General features: G+C 39.7%; 4 protein-coding genes across 5 annotated transcripts; 2 read left to right on the top strand and 2 right to left on the bottom strand.

Moving 5' to 3' along the window:
* The first annotated feature begins 1,298 nt into the window (after nt 1-1,298).
* Nucleotides 1,299-2,089, top strand: g0s2 (G0/G1 switch 2). Its single transcript, XM_029436275.1, has 2 exons — nt 1,299-1,349; nt 1,472-2,089. The coding sequence occupies exon 2, from the start codon at nt 1,478-1,480 to the stop codon at nt 1,826-1,828; it is 351 nt and encodes a 116-aa protein (XP_029292135.1). The 5' UTR covers nt 1,299-1,349; nt 1,472-1,477; the 3' UTR covers nt 1,829-2,089.
* A 1,201-nt stretch (nt 2,090-3,290) lies between these two features.
* On the top strand, nt 3,291-8,666 carry taf8 (TAF8 RNA polymerase II, TATA box binding protein (TBP)-associated factor). Of its 2 annotated transcripts, none has more exons than XM_029436603.1 (8): nt 3,291-3,483; nt 4,747-4,906; nt 6,158-6,256; nt 6,330-6,392; nt 6,491-6,615; nt 6,791-6,938; nt 7,217-7,359; nt 8,325-8,666. In XM_029436603.1, exons 1-8 carry the CDS (start codon nt 3,436-3,438, stop codon nt 8,463-8,465), a joined length of 927 nt encoding a protein of 308 aa, XP_029292463.1. In that variant the 5' UTR covers nt 3,291-3,435; the 3' UTR covers nt 8,466-8,666. The 2 variants fall into 2 exon arrangements, with proteins under 2 accessions (XP_029292463.1, XP_029292464.1); XM_029436604.1 differs by having other exon boundaries at nt 3,328-3,679.
* Nucleotides 8,667-8,675: 9 nt separating this feature from the next.
* On the bottom strand, nt 8,676-11,007 carry LOC115011411 (protein pitchfork). The gene is made up of 5 exons (XM_029436605.1): nt 10,741-11,007; nt 10,532-10,630; nt 9,458-9,591; nt 9,253-9,370; nt 8,676-8,857 (listed from the first exon to the last, which is right to left on the bottom strand). Exons 1-5 carry the CDS (start codon nt 10,888-10,890, stop codon nt 8,792-8,794), a joined length of 567 nt encoding a protein of 188 aa, XP_029292465.1. The 5' UTR covers nt 10,891-11,007; the 3' UTR covers nt 8,676-8,791.
* Nucleotides 11,008-11,098: 91 nt separating this feature from the next.
* On the bottom strand, nt 11,099-16,328 carry atp6ap1b (ATPase H+ transporting accessory protein 1b). Its single transcript, XM_029436702.1, has 10 exons — nt 16,132-16,328; nt 15,013-15,133; nt 14,483-14,557; nt 14,204-14,397; nt 14,082-14,119; nt 13,904-13,989; nt 13,559-13,785; nt 13,418-13,453; nt 12,250-12,487; nt 11,099-12,109 (listed from the first exon to the last, which is right to left on the bottom strand). Exons 1-10 carry the CDS (start codon nt 16,251-16,253, stop codon nt 11,897-11,899), a joined length of 1,350 nt encoding a protein of 449 aa, XP_029292562.1. The 5' UTR covers nt 16,254-16,328; the 3' UTR covers nt 11,099-11,896.
* Nucleotides 16,329-17,501: the final 1,173 nt, after the last annotated feature.

Here is a 17,501-nt window from a genome sequence, read left to right as displayed (position 1 = left end):
TTTGTAATATAGTGTGCCGTGTGGCCCACTGGACAAGATGCTGGCAGGAGCTGAATCCTCACATCAGTACGCTAACATGATGATGGTGACCATATTCACCTTGTTAGTTTAGCATGTTAGAGTGCTAGCACAAAGTAAAGCTGAGGCAGGTGTTTGGTCATGGACTGACGTACTGAAGAGATGAACAGTAAAGGGATCACCGAAGTTACGATTCATCCTGAGGGGAACATGAATGTGTGGACCAAATGTCACAGCAATCCATCCAATAGTTGTTGTTGATATTTCAATTTAAAACTAAATGTCAACCTGGAAAGGCAGGGGGGAACACAAATCAGAGGAGTGCATCATCTGGGAACCATGAATGTCGGTACAAAATTTGATGTCTGTCCATCCAACAGTTTGTTAGATATTCCAACATGGACCAAAAGACCAATCAATACCGCCATAACTAGATCCGCAGCATTTTCAATGCTAAAATGCAACTGGATTAAATGTTGTGGTGCAAAGTGTCTCTAACGTGATGTGCAGACGTCTGGTGACTTTGGCCAGTTGTCATTTGACACATGTCTCTCTGTGACAAAGATCAGACACATTTCACAACTCACTCGTCTGACTTCACTCCCTCCTCTGCTGTAGTGAGAGGATGAGGTCAAAGGGCAGAGAGTTTCAAACAAAGATACGACCACAGACGCACGCACACATATGTTAACCCCCCTGCAATCTCTCAACGCTCCTTGGTCAGACGCCAATCAGGAGCCAGAGCAGCTTGGGACGGCATGATCGGGGGGGGGGGGGGGGGGGGGGAATTCTGTTAAACCTGATCTCTTGGTGTTTAATAAGGCTTATTATTATGTGACCGCACAGTTGTCAAATAAGGCCTGAAACAGTTTCACCTTCTGCGATTGGACACTATTAAGCTCTCCTGATAAGGATCAACGTTTATGGTAATAAGCCATGCAACCAACCATGTTGTTCAATGTTCAGTGACATGGGAAGTATTGTTTATGATTGATGCTGATTCAGTATCAGCGTCGCTGCATAGTTAGAGGTCTTTTTTTAAGATAACTACCAACTGGTAGATAGATAGATGTATCTGTATCTGCTGCAACACATACATCACCTCATGTGATGTCACATGCACAGTTTCACCTACAGGGAATATGTGCTTCACATCTTGTCCTAGTAACCCATTCCCTTTTCAGTCAGCCTCATGAATATGCATACTGTCGCCACAGTGGGAGTTGACCTGGCTCCACTTAAATTGCAGGATCTTCCCTCGTCTCTCTGCCTGCGAATGCCTGACAGGGCCGAACAATAAGAACAAGTCAGAGTTTGGGGTGTGCTTCAAAGTGAGTATCTGTCCTTTTATGAGGAGTAGAAAGATGTAAGTTTTCAGCACTAGTTCTCTGACAAAACATCTGTGTTTTTCTTTTTCTTTCTTTTTCCTTTTCTGTGTTTTATAATCTAACAGCACACTATGGAAACCATTGGCGAGATCATCCCGTTCGCTAAGGAGATGCTGAACCAGAGGCCCAGCCGGGGCATGCTGAAGGTCTACATGCTCGGCTCCACTATGGTGATGCTCGGGGTCGTTGGCGGACTGATGGAAACTGTTTTCCTGCCATTTGTGAAGCATGAGACTGTTGAGGACGCACCAGAAGAGCTGATCGGGGAGAAGAACAAGAAGGAGAAGAAGCAAGTGTTGAAGTCACACACTACATTGGTTTGCCCTGAAGTTGAAGGCGCTGCGGAGTTAATGATCGAGGTCAAGGCGAAACATCTGGTGATAGCTCGGCAGAGAAGCTCCAACCGCTTGCATGCGTCCTAAAGAAACCCTCCTGGTGTGAATGGACACGACACTTGCAATGTTGATGGTAATGGTGGTCAATTAAATCACCACATTGAACTGGTCACTTTGTACTCCTTTCTTTTATTTCAGATTTGGTTAAACGTGAGAAGAACTTCAAAATGAGTAGATATAATGAAAACTGCAGGGTACAGTAACGTGTGGCTGCTGGGCAGCAGATACTTGTGGATGTGACTTCATGAATGTGTCGGGAAGAAAATGGAATGTGTGTGAATAAATTCATGTTGCACTCGATTAAAGCTATTTTTCAGCGAGCAACTGATTCAGGTCTTATTTTAGAGTAGCGCTTTGTACATGTTGCAAGAAGATCAAATAGATGTATTTATAATGACGTGACATACATTTGTAAGTTAGAAGAAGATTACGTTTTAGGGGCTGTTTAGTTAAACAACATTTAACCGTGGCACACTTGATGAATTTGAACTTCTGTGTGACAAATGTATGCTTAGGATACTTATTCTCTCCTTTTCCCATATATGTTACTAATGAGAGGAAAGGCGTCTGCACGTTCAGATCTGTGCCATATCCATTTCCCCCTCTCATTGTACGCTGGATCACCAGCATCTCTCACAAGCAGTTTTGTTATGAAGTATTCAAATCCTTTACTTAAGTAACAGTAGCAACACGCCACAGTAAAAATACTACTTAATACTCCTATTACAATACATTACAGAGGCAAATATTGTACTTTTTTCCCCACTACATTTATTTGACAGCTGTAGTTTCTAGTTTTAGTTTAGTTACACATTTGTATATTCTTATTATTCTTATTATTGTGGATTAGGCTCCTCAATAGAATGTAAAGTAGTTGAAACAAGCTCCACATTTACCAGCTACAACTTTAAAGTGATGAACACATTAATGCATCAATAATTATATAATTATAATCCAGTCATTTTATATATATATTATTCTGAAATTGGTAATTGAGTAGTTTAACTTCTGGTGCTCAAAGTATATATTGATGATAATACGATTGGACTTTTACTTGTAACATTATATTTTTATTCTGTAGTAACTGAATACTTCTTCCACAACTGCATTTTACTGATGTATGTTTGTTAGAGGTTGCACTAATGCACTAGCAATGCAAATATTATCTGCAAAGTAACGTGTAACTAAAGCTGTTAGACATATGCAGTGGAGTAAGAATGACTATATTTGCCCTTGATATGTAGTGGAGTAAAATTATAAAATAGCATAGAATGGAAATACTCCTAATAAGTCAAGTACCTAAAATGTAAAAGTACAGTACCTGAGTAAAAGCATTTAGTTACAGTCCCCCACTGCCCACACGTCTACAGTATATTCAGTAAGGAATATTAAGTAAATATTGATGGATCGAAAATGCCGCAGGTGTAATTATACATTCAACCGCTAGATGGCGGCAGTGCATATATCGTTGCCTCATTTCAACTTCCGTCCATGTGACGGAAACCGGAAACGACGACATCAATTTCTTTCCGTGTTTACTAACGGCGGCTAAAACGGCCGTCGTACTAATCAGGTTTTTGCCACCATAGAATACATTTAGTTTAATTCAATTAGCATAGTACAGATAATTACATATGGCGGATCCTGCAGTGGCATCGGGGGGTTCACTAAGTACAGGAGGGGTAAGAGACGGCTTTTATACTCACCGTCATTAGCATTATGTAGCTAACTAAGCTGTAGGTTTACGGTGTTTAGCTAACTGTTAGCAGTCAGCAGTCTGTTGGAAGAGACTCGTCTGTGCTGAATGTGCCTCAATAACTTTAAATAACTACTCTTGACTCCACCATGAGCCTGCTGTACCTCATCACAGACGACAAGGTTAGCTACATCACCGTAATATAGTTAATTTGTCTGTAAATGCTAATGAATGAACATTTCCCTGTTTTAACAAATGTTAGTATCGTTGTGTGTTGGCTATATTTGCACGTCGTGTTGATATTTTTGTATATATATATATATATATATATATATATAACCGCCTTTACCCGCTAACAATGTGAATTGCATGCTATGTGCAGTGAGTTTGTATGTCTGTGTTCATTTGTCTGTCTATATCTGTTATCCTAAACGTTATATCTGCTAATGTTTAGCTACATGTGCTCCTGTAACGTTATGTCAAGCCTGTAACTAATGTTAAGTACATACCTTTACTTTAGTATTTCCATATTACCCTACTTTTATATACTAAATTAAAAAGGGAAATATTATACTATTTACTCCACTAACGTTACATTATTTTGGATATATCCTTTATCCGAATATCACGTCATGGAGTGGGGGGGGGGAGACATTGCCCAAGATGACACGTAACTTTGACAGCTGATAGTTACTAGTCACTTTTTACATTTAGAAACATAGTATATGTTTAATGGAGTATTTGTAGACCATGATATTTCTAGCTTTACCCAAGTAAAGGATCTGAGCACTTCCACCACTGTCAACTAGTAGAGGCTGACACAATGAGGCACATTAACTGCAGCATTTGACTGATTGTGAGCAGGTCTCTGGGACTTAGGAGTCCTCTGGACTGCCTCTAATTTCTCTAAGACTGATGACCTTGAAGCCCTAAAATACTTTGTCAATCACTCTTAGACCAAAATCTTAGGAGTCTTGAAGGTAGGACTGATGCATCTCTTATTTTTAAACGTTTCTACTTGCTCAGCCAAATGGGAGATACAAGTCCATACATAAAATGGTAATTCTGTGTTAATGTTCTTATATTCACAATGTATTCGGTTGTTGTAAGAGCTTTGTACCCACCCTTGTATTCAATGTTATGTTTGTTTCTTTATGCTGGGATGAGCCAGTTTCCTCATCAGGATCTTAAAGTTTCTGATGTATTTTTTCTCACTTACTATACGTGTTATTCCATGTATGTTTTTCAGCGTGGCAGTGGTAGTAAAGCAGCTACCAGCCCTGCAGAGAACTACCACCTGGCCCGACGTCGCACCCTGCAGGTTGTTGTCAGTGCCCTCCTGACAGAGTGTGGCTTCGAGAGCGCGGAGAAGGCAGCAGTAGAGACACTTACTGAGATGATGCAGAGCTGTATGTATGAGTCCTAAAGTAAAACCAGGCGCATAACTCTTCTCCACGGCACCATGCTTTGTTCACCAAATGTTTTCAACTAACTTGCCTTCATCAGTTCATTCTTAAGTTTAGAAAAAAAAACTAGAACAGCAATAACAACAACACACTGCATCAATCATCCCAGCATCCTCGATCAAGGCACTTCAAATCATGAATAAATAAATGAATACATAAATTGCATGCATTGACCCTTCTTTAAAAATAGCATTAGCACATTGATCCCAGGAGAGTTGTGTGCTGCTGGTTGCCACAGTGCAGGGCCAGGAACACCACTTATCAGGGTGGTGTCTACGGTAATAAGATGAGTAAAAGTATAGTTTTGTTTTGTCCAGTATCCATGGTGATACGGTAAAAGTGAAATGTTCTCATCAATAGACTGTATATAAGGAGACAGGAAGCGACATCAAATTCAACCCGATGAAGGCAAGATAGTTGACAACATTTGATCTAAAACACAAATGTATCCATAAAGCACTGGAGGAGAGTTCTTTTTTTAAATGGACTGCATTGAAGTTCACTGATGTCTACTTTTGAAATATCTTGGGCCAAATAATTGACATCACCTTTGTAGCTCTTCACTCTGCTGATGGGTTGCAGAGCTTCAGTGGACAGCAGGGTTGTGAAGATTCTCTGTTGAACTTCTTAGAAAACATTTGTGCAGGCGCCTTTGTTTGTAGATATAGTTTGATCCTTGTGGGGGTCATTCATCATTGTTGTTGCTGACTTGCTGCTATTGAGTTGTTGGGATTTGTTGGATCAGTATGGGCTCCGATACTGACCTCATTATGTGTACTGGGCATCATCCAGAATGTGACTGAGCCACATTCAATACAGCTTTAATGTGTTATATGCTGCAGCATCCTGCATGCGCATTTTAATGTGAAAGCAGTGGCCTGTACTGTGAAACTGAAAACTGAAATTAGGCTCTTTTTCTTTTAGCTAAACAGCTTTTTCAGCTTATTGTTTAGTTTTTTTTTTATCAATCTGAATCCTATATCATATCATCTCATCCTAATTTAGGTTTATCAACACTGTGTACTTCTGCATATTATTTTAATTATGTATGCTGATTCTGAAAGATATGTCCAAAATGCATTTGTTGATGATTCCTGCAAACAGAAGTGAAATCTATTATTTTATGACTCATCCCTTTGTTCTTCATAAGCAGAGACTTTTCTAAACTCCCAATGTTGTTTTTCCCTTTTGCAGATATAACTGAAATAGGCCGGTGTGCTAAAGCTTATTGTGAACACACAGCCAGAAGCATCCCGACCCTGTCTGATACAGTGGTCACACTCATTGAAATGGGTAGGTGCTGGTGGACGCCAACATACCAATTATGTAACACAGAGGACATAATTTAATGTGTGTGTCACTGCAGGTTTCAATGCCGACACCCTGCCTCTGTATGCCAAGAGATCACAAAGGATGGTTATAACTGCCCGTAAGTACGCACTCTGCTTTCCACTATGAATAGTCGTCTCACCTTCTACATTGATGTGAACTTTGTCTTTATTTATGTTTGGATTTGATTGTTTTCAGCTCCAGTGACGAACCCACCTGTGACTCCCAAAGCTCTGTCAGCCGGACAGAAACGCACACATCCGGCTCACATTCCCAGCCACTTCCCAGAGTTCCCCGACCCTCACACCTACATCAAAACACCAGTGAGTCACATTGTTTCTTTATGAAAATCCTGGAACAAACCCTGAACTAATGTCATCCATTATGTGTAATGTCAGTTTCACCACTCATCAGGGCATCAATTAGCAAGCCCTTCATTATGTGTGACAGGTGAAATTCAGAAAGTGAACTGTGTGTTTTCTTTCTTTCTGCACTCAGACATTCAGAGAGCCTGTGTCAGATTACCAAGTGGTGAGAGAGAAAGCAGCGAGTCAGAGGAGAGACGTGGAGCGAGCGCTCACACGCTTCATGGCCAAGACCGGAGAAACTCAGAGCCTCTTCAAAGACGACATCACTGCCTTCCCATGTGAGCGATGACACCAAGCGCACCTGTATTTAAAAGATTATGCCGTTTACATCATGGACGGACATGACATGACATGCAAAGGCCTCACCACCTCCTGGTTGTAGCAACACACTCAGACTTTACATTTATTTGAACTTCTCTTTGTAGTTGTTATGCATCTGATGGCCAGGTGGCCCCTGTGTAGTAATCTAACCATGGTTTACACAGTCTTGTTCTCTGTATGTCTGTTGGTGTATTTGTTATTACACCAGTTCTAATCCATGTGAATGTGTTTTCAGTGATCGCAGCACAGCCAAGCACCATCACATATCTCAGCGCCCTCCTGCCCTCGGAGCTGGAATTGCAGACTCTGGAGGAGACGGACTCCTCTGAGCAGGACGACCAGACCGACAGTGAGAACGCAGCAGGAAACATCATCAATGTAAGTCTTTACTACCGGAACGAGTCTTAGTTTGACAGATTTCCTGCCATTTTAACACGTTTACTTCCTGGGAATATGGCGCTGATTCCACACATTTGTGCAGATTTATTTGAAATAAAATTCAAACTCTGATTTACTTACGAGTACCAAGTGTCAAATCCACCTCTTCATTTCAATGTAAGGCCTCAGGAGCATTTCTAATTTTAGATTTGGAAAATGTCATGTACGAACTATCTACACTAGGGACTGTGTTTTTGTACTGAAACACCTCAACGATGCTACCATGCCATTGTCGTAGCCGTTATTCCGTTAATAAAACGGGATCAAGCTTTCAGCTGCAGTGGTTTCTGTTTCTTTCTCTGCCACTCCAACCAGTACAAACCTTGTCAGCACTAACATCGTACTTTGCTGACCTCCAGTCATTACTGGTGTGGGAGGCAGAGAACGGGAACCAGTGCGGCTGAAAGGATGATCCAGTTCTTAATAACACTTCAAGGTTGTGTTTCTAGTATTTAGCTACGACAGTTGCATGCTAGCATCTATTTAAGAGTTAATTTCACAGTTAGTTATTTGTTCTGCGAGAGTTTTATGTCTTTGAATTTAAAGCAATCGTTCAATATTTTTGTGAAAGTCGCTTTATTGCCGAGCGTTAGAAGAGAAGATCACGCTCCACTCTGTCACCGCTTTGTATTCTCACAGGCTCTCTGAATGTCTGAGTAAAACGCACGTCACTTTCTGAATTTCATCTGTTAAACATGATAAGGGGCTTCCCGATTGATGCCCCGATGAGTCGTGTAAGGGAAGGTCGACATCATACATAATGGTTTATATTTAATCTTCATATATAATGGTCCTAAAGGAAAATCTTCTCGTCTAACTCTCGGCAAATAAAAGCTTTTAAATGTGATGTGCGAGTACGGTAGAGTGTTCAGCAACGACTTTTTTTTCTTCGGTTTCCCTCTCAGGATGATCCGGGAGCTGACAAAGAGAACTCGATGCTGCCTCCTGGTGCCATCGTTCCCTCCGCAAAGGTCAGCGAGGACAACGTGATCGACAACCCTTACCTTCGACCAGTCAAGAAGCCCAAAGTGAGGAGGAAGAAATGAGTCCAGTACGGACAAACAGACTCTCTTTTGCCACCGTGGTTGAAACCTGCTGTGTGGGCCGGCACTGCTGTTGGCTTTTTGTATACTGACTTCTACTGAAGAGAACCTTTTCGTTGTCGTTTCTTCAGCAAGCGCTCACTTTGTTTAAAATTTGTAATGTCACTTTGTAAACAACATCATGGTATAAAAATACAAACCTTACATCCAGTCTTTTGTGAATTCTTTTAACTCTTAAACTTTTCTTAACAGTTTAAACCAGGAGAAGTTCAGGAAAGTAATTTGACAAAGGTCCCATCATGCATCAGGGTTCTATCCTTCAGCTTTAGTTAATAGTACAAACTCAGGTAGGCGACTCTGCTTCTGTGCTTCAAGAACTCCTTTTCGTTGTTGAGCTGAAGGAAGGCAAAAATAAGAGCGTTAGATTTTGCCCTTTATAAGAAGATCTTTATGAATGTATCCCACCTAATAAAATCATACTTATGTCATACTATATTATGACATTTTACAACATACAATACCTTTTTTTTGCAATAATATATTGTATGTTTTTACTATTTATTTAGTATTTCATAAAAAGAAAAACTTAGTACAACATGCCAAAAAAGAAATCATGAAAAACATAAAATATGAGAAGTCATAGTATACGTGTGTAAGGTGATGGCTTCCGAACAGAACATCGGATCATGATATAATCCGTGTGTGTGTGTGTGTGTGTGTGTGTGTGTAGTATAAAAGAGAAAAATATGACTGCATCTTTCAGTTTGTTTTACATTGGAGTCAACGTTACCTTCACTCTGAGGGACTTCTTCTCCACCTGAGGCAGTCTGGACCAGTCTGGGCTCCCGAAGCACATCGGCCAGCTCACCTTCCTGTCCGTCACTGCATCATGAGCGTACTGCCCAGGCCTGAATCACACAATGATCTGTCAGCTCAGTTCAGCACTGTTACATTGGAGCCGTGTGTGTGTGTGTGTGTGTGTGTGTCTCTATCACCCTGGGCTGTCCTCGGTTGTACTTGACATGCTTTTGAACCTCTGTGTAGTTGAGTTGAAAGGTGTTTTGCCAGGAGGGGGGACTCTGGACCAGCTTTGATCCTGCTGGTACTGCTGTGGAGAAGGGGTCGCTGTCTGAAATTGTAACAAATCAAATTTACTTTAACGTGTTAAAGGAGTATTCCAGCCATTAAAGTTGGGGGACTAACAAGAGACAGCACTTTCCTTTTTAAATGATCAAACCAAGATCAGTAGTATTAGATATTTTCTTTTAGCAGTGTTGGAATGTAACTAAGTACATTTACTCAAGTACTGCTTGTTACTTTACAAATTATGCAATTCTTATAAAAAATATGATGCTTTGTTATAAATTAAACTATCCAACAGTACATACAAGCACAGCTGAAACAAATAGTCAATTATCCAATCATTCTTTATTTGTAATACTGTTGAGGTTTGGACAAAAGAAACATTGTGAAGGTTTCTCTTTGGGCTCTGGGTAACTGGCTGCATTTCTCACTGTTTTCAGATGTTTTAAAAAAAAAACAATCTATTGATGGAGAAAATGAGATAGTTTATGAGGAATAGGTACTGTTCTGCTTTCAGAGAGGCAGAGCAAATGCATTGGTTTCTTAACAATTGATGTATGGAGCAACTTAATTATCGTTCCTTGATTGATGATCTATTTACATGTGAACTAATCCCTTAAAGTCCGAGTGACTTGATCGTTTGTTAATCGTGAGCAACAAGACGTAATGATACATCCTGCATTAATTCATGCATTCTAGTGTAAGTAGTAGTATTCACATTTTCTACTGCAGTAAAAGTACTAGTACCTCTTAAATATGCAGAATGGCCCATTCCAGAATAATATTATTGGACTATAATTATTGATATATTAATATGTTCATCACTTTAATGTTGCAGCTGGTAAAAGTGGAGCTAATTTGAACCACTTTATATAATTCCAGGCTGTTTAATCCTTAATAATACATCACTCCACCAATTTTAGGAAACATTAGTTACTTAAAGCATGGCTGGTAGAGCAGGACACTCATTTGAGTTAGTGATGTACCTTGTTACAAGGTGGGAAACGTGCTGCAGTCCTCGCAGACAGAACATATCCTTTCTTACTCCCCGGTGTCGTCTGTAAATCATGGAGCATTGTGCCAAACTGCGAAACACATTTAAATATACTGTATAAACTTGGTTTATGGTTTGAGTTATGTATCTCCAGATGTCACGTGGACAACTCGTGCGCTGCGGATATTCAATGAGACTAACCTCATTGTTGTCATAGCAGCCAGGGCCGAGGTGTGGCGCTCCCTCACGTGACGTTTGGTTCCCCAGCCGGTCTCGCGCTAAATGCACGGGGAAGAGTCTCCTCTCCTGGGAGCTGCCAAAAGCTACTCCGTGGACAGGAGCTGCGGACATTTAGGAAGCAACTTGTGGGAAAGAAAGTAGCGAAAAGTGAAGGAAAAAGAAGAGTTACGCTCGCGCGCAGTTAGCTCCTGCTCGCCCTGCCATGACGTCGTCGTGTTATGACTTGCTGTAACGATGGCAACAGAGTTGTTACGTAATTTGACGTAAATGAATGGCATTTCCTGGTAAGGCTTGTGTCTTTGCATTCAAAACAACCCAATTACATAGAAATCTTTATTTTCAATTAAAGACAAGTTACATGTCAAGGCAATTGCACATTATTAAGTTCGACAAAAGCAGAACTGAGGCACTTTTATTAAAGGTTTTGATTAACCCTGAAGCAAGGGGTACATTTTAAGGTCAAGGAAACTCTTTTTCATATAAATAAATTATTTGTCAAGAAAATATTTGATTTGTGTTGGCACTTGAGCTGGATTCGTCTGTGAGAAGTGAGAACAGAACTAAATCCAAGGTTAAATATTAGCATACTTTTGTAAGGCAATTCCAAAGTCACAAACAGAATTCTAATCTTTATATACAGGCACTTCTGTTTTATAAGCAGTAGTCTTTAAATTACAGTTGAGTTGGAAAAATAAAAAACAGAACTGAGGTCTGAAACGGTCCTACAGCATCAAGCAATCCCGTTCATGTTGGCACAGAAGACATTCTCTGGTACAAGACATTATTGCTAATTATTTTAGGGAAAATAGCCACAGTGTCTGGCACAAAACATCTTTTAGCACATGCACTGCAAATTAACTCGTTAAAAAAAGGTGCATCCAACTTTGGCACTGGTAGAGAGAGGAAATGGAATATGCATTGCAAGATGACAGTATCCCAAAGACAGCTGTGGAAGGATTCAGGAGAGAAAACTAAAAAAAGGAGAAAGGTCCGGATAAAAATCTTCAAAGAAAAGTCCCAAACACACAACAGCTACAGCTACATGACAAGGAGAGACTCTCCTAGGAGGCACTGAAGGACAGAGGAGTGTGTGTGTGTGTGTGTGTATGGGAACGCTTCACTCCGTCTGAGGTACTGAAATCGATGGACCTTTGGGGTCGTCGAATCGATCCATAGTGTTTAGCTGCATGATCATATGCATACCGTACATGAAAATGTACAGCATGAGCAGTGAGGTCAGCAGCCCCATCCAAATCCCTGCGGTGAAGAAGCCGGCACAGTCACTGGCATAGGAGAAGTCTGTTCCGTTGGCCAAACCGAAGCCCTGAATCTGTAACGGAAAATGCATAAAACCCTCAATGAACAGGAAGACTGTTAAAAACGCTCTCCATTAAAAAAAAGTACTTGATGCACCGCTGCAGGAATACCGAGGATTGAGTCGAGATGTAAAATGCAGTATTATATTCATACCTGGAGGTCGATAAAATTGAGCCTCCACTGCGTGGTGTTCTGGTCGGCGTTGGTTGGCACGAGCAGAGCATCTCTGAAGCTGGTGACGGACTGGCAGTGGAAGGAATACTCTGCAGGGGCGTAGATGTTGCGTTTCCCAATGAAAGATGCTGTTCGACCGTTTGACTGCAGCTGCACAGAGTCCAAGGTGAACCAGTATCGTGCAGACACAGAATATAACCGTCGACTCATGGAAAAACTGGAGATTAAAGGAAGAGTAAATCTCAACGACAGCATATCAGGATTAAAGTCTCGTATTTATTGCTAGAATTGTGACAGATGACTATTGGTAATAATAAATCTATGACTTAATTGTTACACCCCTGTACTAACACTATTATACTGAATTATTTTCATTTTAAATATTTAAATAGAAGACAAAACGAGTCTTAAGGTGAATTATTCTGAAGAATATGGTCTACCATTACCAGACCTGCGACAGGGCTTCAGACTTTAACACATTAAAAGACAACATGATGAAACAGATTAGCTGAGTAAAGATGATGCTATTTTAGTCACAAATATGTACCATAATAGAGAAATACTTAAAAGATTAAAAGCCAAGTTCTCAGTGTTTAAAAGGAAATATGCTTATGTGGCGTCTTTCAAAGAGTTAGATGATTAGATCGATACCACTCTCATCTCTTCCCCTTAAGTATGAAGCTACATTCAGCAGCCGGTTAGCTTAGTTTAGCATAAAGACTGGAAGCAGGAGGAAACGGCTAACCCTGCTCTGCCCAAAGATAACAGAATCCACCTGCCATCGCCTCTAAAACTCACTTATTAACACAATATATCCTGTTAGTGTTAAGGGAGTTTTACGGGAGATGTGCGGGGACTATCTTTTGTAGTTTCCGCTGTTTGCCTGCAGAAGTGTCCAGAAACAAAGCTTTTACACTTCTGATGCTGTACGGATTAACCACACTAGACATTACGCTTTATTAGGATTTGTTCAGCTTTTGACAGACATAAATGAACAGTTTCCCGTCTCTGTGCTAAGCTGCTGACGGTAGCAACATATTTAACAGACAGATATAAGAGAGGTATCGATCCTCTTATCAAACATCCAATAAGAAAAGGTTGCCAAAATGTCTCACTATTCCTTTAAGTAAGCAATGCATTGCCTTACCTTAGTATATGGCCTGATGTATACGTCAGGACAAGCCTAAAGTGAGAAAAGAAGAATACATTTTAAATGATTTATTTCCTTTTAAATAACAGAAGTTCTCTTGAATTCACAGCAGAAACGCCAACATGCTGGTTATCTCACAGCGAGTAGCTGCTGTTGCAGAAGGATCCTGCCAAGGAAGGCGTTTCTGCAGCGAGGTCGATCCACTCTGAAGTGCTCGTGAGGCTGATGTTGAGATTCTGAGCCCAAAGCATTATGCAAGGGTTACCGGATAAATTATACATGATGGGCGGTTTGACAGAGGGCTCAACGGCCTGCAGCAGGGAGCGCCCCGCAGGCTGGTTAGACATAGATGTCTCTGAAATCACCTGCAGAGAAAAGCAAATGTATATTACAATGCTTTATGTCTGCATATGATGTTGGGTAAGGATAGAAATCATTAAAAATAATATTCTGGTACATGATGTGCTAGTTCGAACAGCTTACCCGTGATGGCTGGAGTCCTGTGTATATCGCAGTGTATGGCACGTTTTTGTCTTTCATGACAGTCAGAACTTTCCCGATATTTTCATCTGTTGAAAGTGAGTTACACATTGCACGTGTAGTAAATCTACTATACACTCACCCAAATGCTGATACGCTATGAAATTCCTTTACAACTTACCATTGTCATGTAGGACTTGCTTGCAAGACTTGTCAAAGCTATAAAACAGTAAAAATGTTCAAAAAGTAAAAAAGAAACATTATTCTGACGTTGATTTATATGCTGCAGAACACAAGTCTTACCCAGTACAATAGGGAAGATTGATGAGCAGCAGGTTGCTGGCAGATGTGTTGATGCTGAGATGTGACAAAGTGTCTGCGTCTACGAGCACGGGCGAGACATCGAGCTTCTCCTGCAGCAGAGCCAGCGTGGCAGAGGAGTCCGACCACTCTAAAGCAGGGAGCTTCACTGACGAGGGAGAAGACTGCAGTGCAGCCTGAAGAGGAGGGAGTGGGAATAATTATCAGTGTTATTAGTCCGACAAAATCCTCTTTATTTAGGACTCATGGATGAAAACCTACCTCAAGGTTTTGAAAGGCACTGTCCTGCTTGTTTCCAAACACTCCACCAAAGACTGTGAAGTCTTCTTTGCTTAACTGAACAGAAGTAAGGACAATAAAACATCACAATTCAAGTACATGTACAAAATATGTGCGGTCGCTTGCTGAATCCACCTTTAATACAACCAAAACATCCATTAAACCACATTGAGCAGTCGCATCAATGACGATCCACCACAGAGAACAGACAGGAACGATGTGTTGGAGAGGAACTGTGAAAGGGGAAGTAATGCCAATTCTCATTGTCACACCAGTGTGAGAAGACTGTTACGCAGAGTCACAAGGGACTCCAGTGCAACTACACAATGACATGAATCATTACGACCCTGCTTTACATATCCAAGCACTAGCTTTCTAATAGATGAACCAGGAAATCTATGAAAATATCAGAGTAGTTCTCCTACTCAACACTTTTCTCCCTTAGCTCCAATGTGTTTAGTCACATGTTGTAACCATGTTTATAATATACGTTTTATGCCTCAGGGACTGACCTTGTCCTGCAGGAATAACAGCACAGTGTTGGGACCGGAGCCAAAGGCCGAGGTGAGGTAGGCAGTCAGCTGCTCATTGGACGTGATGTGACCAGCTGCAGGTGAGGCCAGTGGTGGTAAGCTGAACATGGAGGAAAGATAACGACAACTTGTGATACCTAATACAATTGTTATGAATGGCAGCTGTCAGAACATTAAGTACAATCACTTCAAAGCACTTCATTTGTCCTGCAAAAGGCCGGCACTCACACATAACAATTAACAATCAAAAGTAAATACATTCATTAACCATCACTGCCTCCAAAATAACATTTCTGTTTAAATCAAGACAGTCAGACATCAAGGGAATAGTGTCAATACAACAGATGACATTGAAACTGTGTTCTTGGATCTCATTTCTCATTCATATAATTTGTGATATTAGGCTTTATAAATACAATTAGATTGATTGAGTCAGGACAATAAAAACAGTAATAACAAATGTCTCCAAACAAAATCATATAAAGTTGCTCCTGTTTAGGAGTCTATATTATGTATTACTGTTTAGAGTAAATATGTTTTAGTAACTTTTAAACTCATTTCTAGTTATGACACTACATGATTACTAATCATGACATATAATAAGATAACACTTTATGCATCCCGAGGGAAATTGATGTTCACCAGTTGCTATACAAAGTGGGAAAAGAGCAAAAATAAAGAGTACAAATAAATATAAAAACATAACATGAGAATGCTGGTAAACATGTCAGAGTAATACAGATATTTAATAAAGCAGTGTAATCCATTTATAGGCTAACTCATTGCATTACTGGACCATTTAAATTATGTATACAAGCAAAACATTAACGTAATACATTGTGAGTGATTAGCAACAACATAATATCACTCTTTTGAGACTCATGGTTGTTTTATAAAGAATAATGAGTCAAAATAAACGTTGCTTATTTTGTTTTTAGACTTAAAACTATGCTTTAAAAAAAGTTTTTGTCGACCAGCTAAGCAAGTAGAAACAGTTAGCAACAAGTGTTAGCATTAGCATGACCAACAGCCAGCCAGTGTTGACTGTGAAAAGTGAGTCTAACTTGACGAATAAATAATAAATAAATAAAATATTACCTGTCACTGGACCACATTAAAAGTGGCACTTGAGCAGCAGAGCTCTCCGTGGAGAAAAGGGCGATAAAAAGGCCGATAAAAGCCATTAAACTCACTCGGCTCGAGCACCTCGAGCGTGACATTTTCCGCAAAGTTCTGCTCACGTGACGCAAACCAGCTGACAGTCATGTGCCGCTAACTGAAAAACACTTCCTGGTTCTTTCAGCCTGCACTGCCCACAGCGGCCCGTCTGCAGCTTTGTCCACGTTGCTCTGGTCACATGTAAAACCCAAGAGTAGTTTATTATATCTCAGCCAGGACACAGGTAGTTATCATTATCTGCTACTGTACTGTTAGTCGATTAACAGAAAAAAGAATTGGCAACTATTTTGATAATCGATTAATCGTTTCAGTCATTTTTTAAGCAATATTTTTTGTCATATATTATTGTAAACTAAATATATTTGGGTATACTTTTGGTCGAATAAAACAAGACATTTCAAACGTTTGGATTTGTAAAGTTGTTTACAATTTTTGACATTTAACAGACTAAACAATTATTTATTAATTGAAATACTAACTGGCAGAATAATCAATAATGAATATAATCAGCAGTTGCAGCCTTATTAGTGGAATGTAACTAATCACATTTACTCAAGTGAATATTTTAACCATTGTTATGGTTAATAATTCTGTGGTTTTAATTAACATAAGTACACATTTTCATGATGGACTTACTCTTGGTAGTATTTGATAATATAATCATTTGTGCCCACAACTGAAATGTGTGGTGGATCTAACAGCATCTTCAAAATATGTCGAACCGTTTGGCTGAAGAGTGACTTTTTCTTTTTATACTAGTATATTTAGTCTTTAGGCATGTGGGTACTGTTTTCTATATATTTCATTTGGGAAAAAAGGTAGTATTCAGTGTAATAAAAGATGTCATACGGAAGACATTAAATAAGCACAATGTGATTTTCTTTTTCATTTTTACTGTTTTTACTGTCTTTAAGTATGGAAACAGATTTCAAGACATTATCATTTATCTGTCAGCTTTAGTTATATTTCAGATTACACATTTCTCAGGCTATACCTTTCTCCAAATCTTCAAATTTCCTGATTCAGAAATGTATTTTTTATGATGTAGTGTTCCTTTATGGGTTGAGAAATATCATATAAATGAATCATAATAAAACACTGACAGGTAACATTTTACTGCATAATGACTACTTTTACTTAAAGTTCATTGTGCTGATAATTAATATTATTTTTTAATTTATGATACATTTAAGTTAAGTTTAGATTGCAAGCCTTTTACTTATATTAGTATGTTTACAGTTTGGTTTTGATTACTTAAATTAAGGATCTGAATACTTCTTCCACCTCTT

Source organism: Cottoperca gobio, chromosome 7 (assembly GCF_900634415.1).
Source record: "Cottoperca gobio chromosome 7, fCotGob3.1, whole genome shotgun sequence".
Classification (NCBI taxonomy): Eukaryota; Metazoa; Chordata; class Actinopteri; order Perciformes; family Bovichtidae; genus Cottoperca; species Cottoperca gobio.
This window is presented reverse-complemented; position numbering and strand designations above follow the sequence as displayed.

Excerpts from the sequence above, each read along its gene's own strand:
- g0s2 (XM_029436275.1), top strand. The coding sequence starts at position 1,478 with ATGGAAACCATTGGCGAGATCATCCCGTTCGCTAAGGAGATGCTGAAC.
- taf8 (XM_029436603.1), top strand. The coding sequence starts at position 3,436 with ATGGCGGATCCTGCAGTGGCATCGGGGGGTTCACTAAGTACAGGAGGG. Across the intron at positions 4,907-6,157 it reads TACTGAGATGATGCAGAGCT|ATATAACTGAAATAGGCCGG; the intron begins GTATGTATGAGT and ends TCCCTTTTGCAG. Across the intron at positions 6,616-6,790 it reads ACACCTACATCAAAACACCA|ACATTCAGAGAGCCTGTGTC; the intron begins GTGAGTCACATT and ends TTCTGCACTCAG.
- LOC115011411 (XM_029436605.1), bottom strand. The coding sequence starts at position 10,890 with ATGTCCGCAGCTCCTGTCCACGGAGTAGCTTTTGGCAGCTCCCAGGAG. Across the intron at positions 9,592-10,531 it reads GTTTCCCACCTTGTAACAAG|ACAGCGACCCCTTCTCCACA; the intron begins GTACATCACTAA and ends TTACAATTTCAG. Across the intron at positions 8,858-9,252 it reads AGAAGTCCCTCAGAGTGAAG|CTCAACAACGAAAAGGAGTT; the intron begins GTAACGTTGACT and ends GCCTTCCTTCAG.
- atp6ap1b (XM_029436702.1), bottom strand. The coding sequence starts at position 16,253 with ATGTCACGCTCGAGGTGCTCGAGCCGAGTGAGTTTAATGGCTTTTATC. Across the intron at positions 14,120-14,203 it reads AATCTTCCCTATTGTACTGG|CTTTGACAAGTCTTGCAAGC; the intron begins GTAAGACTTGTG and ends ACTGTTTTATAG. Across the intron at positions 12,488-13,417 it reads ACATCAGGCCATATACTAAG|TTTTTCCATGAGTCGACGGT; the intron begins GTAAGGCAATGC and ends TTTAATCTCCAG.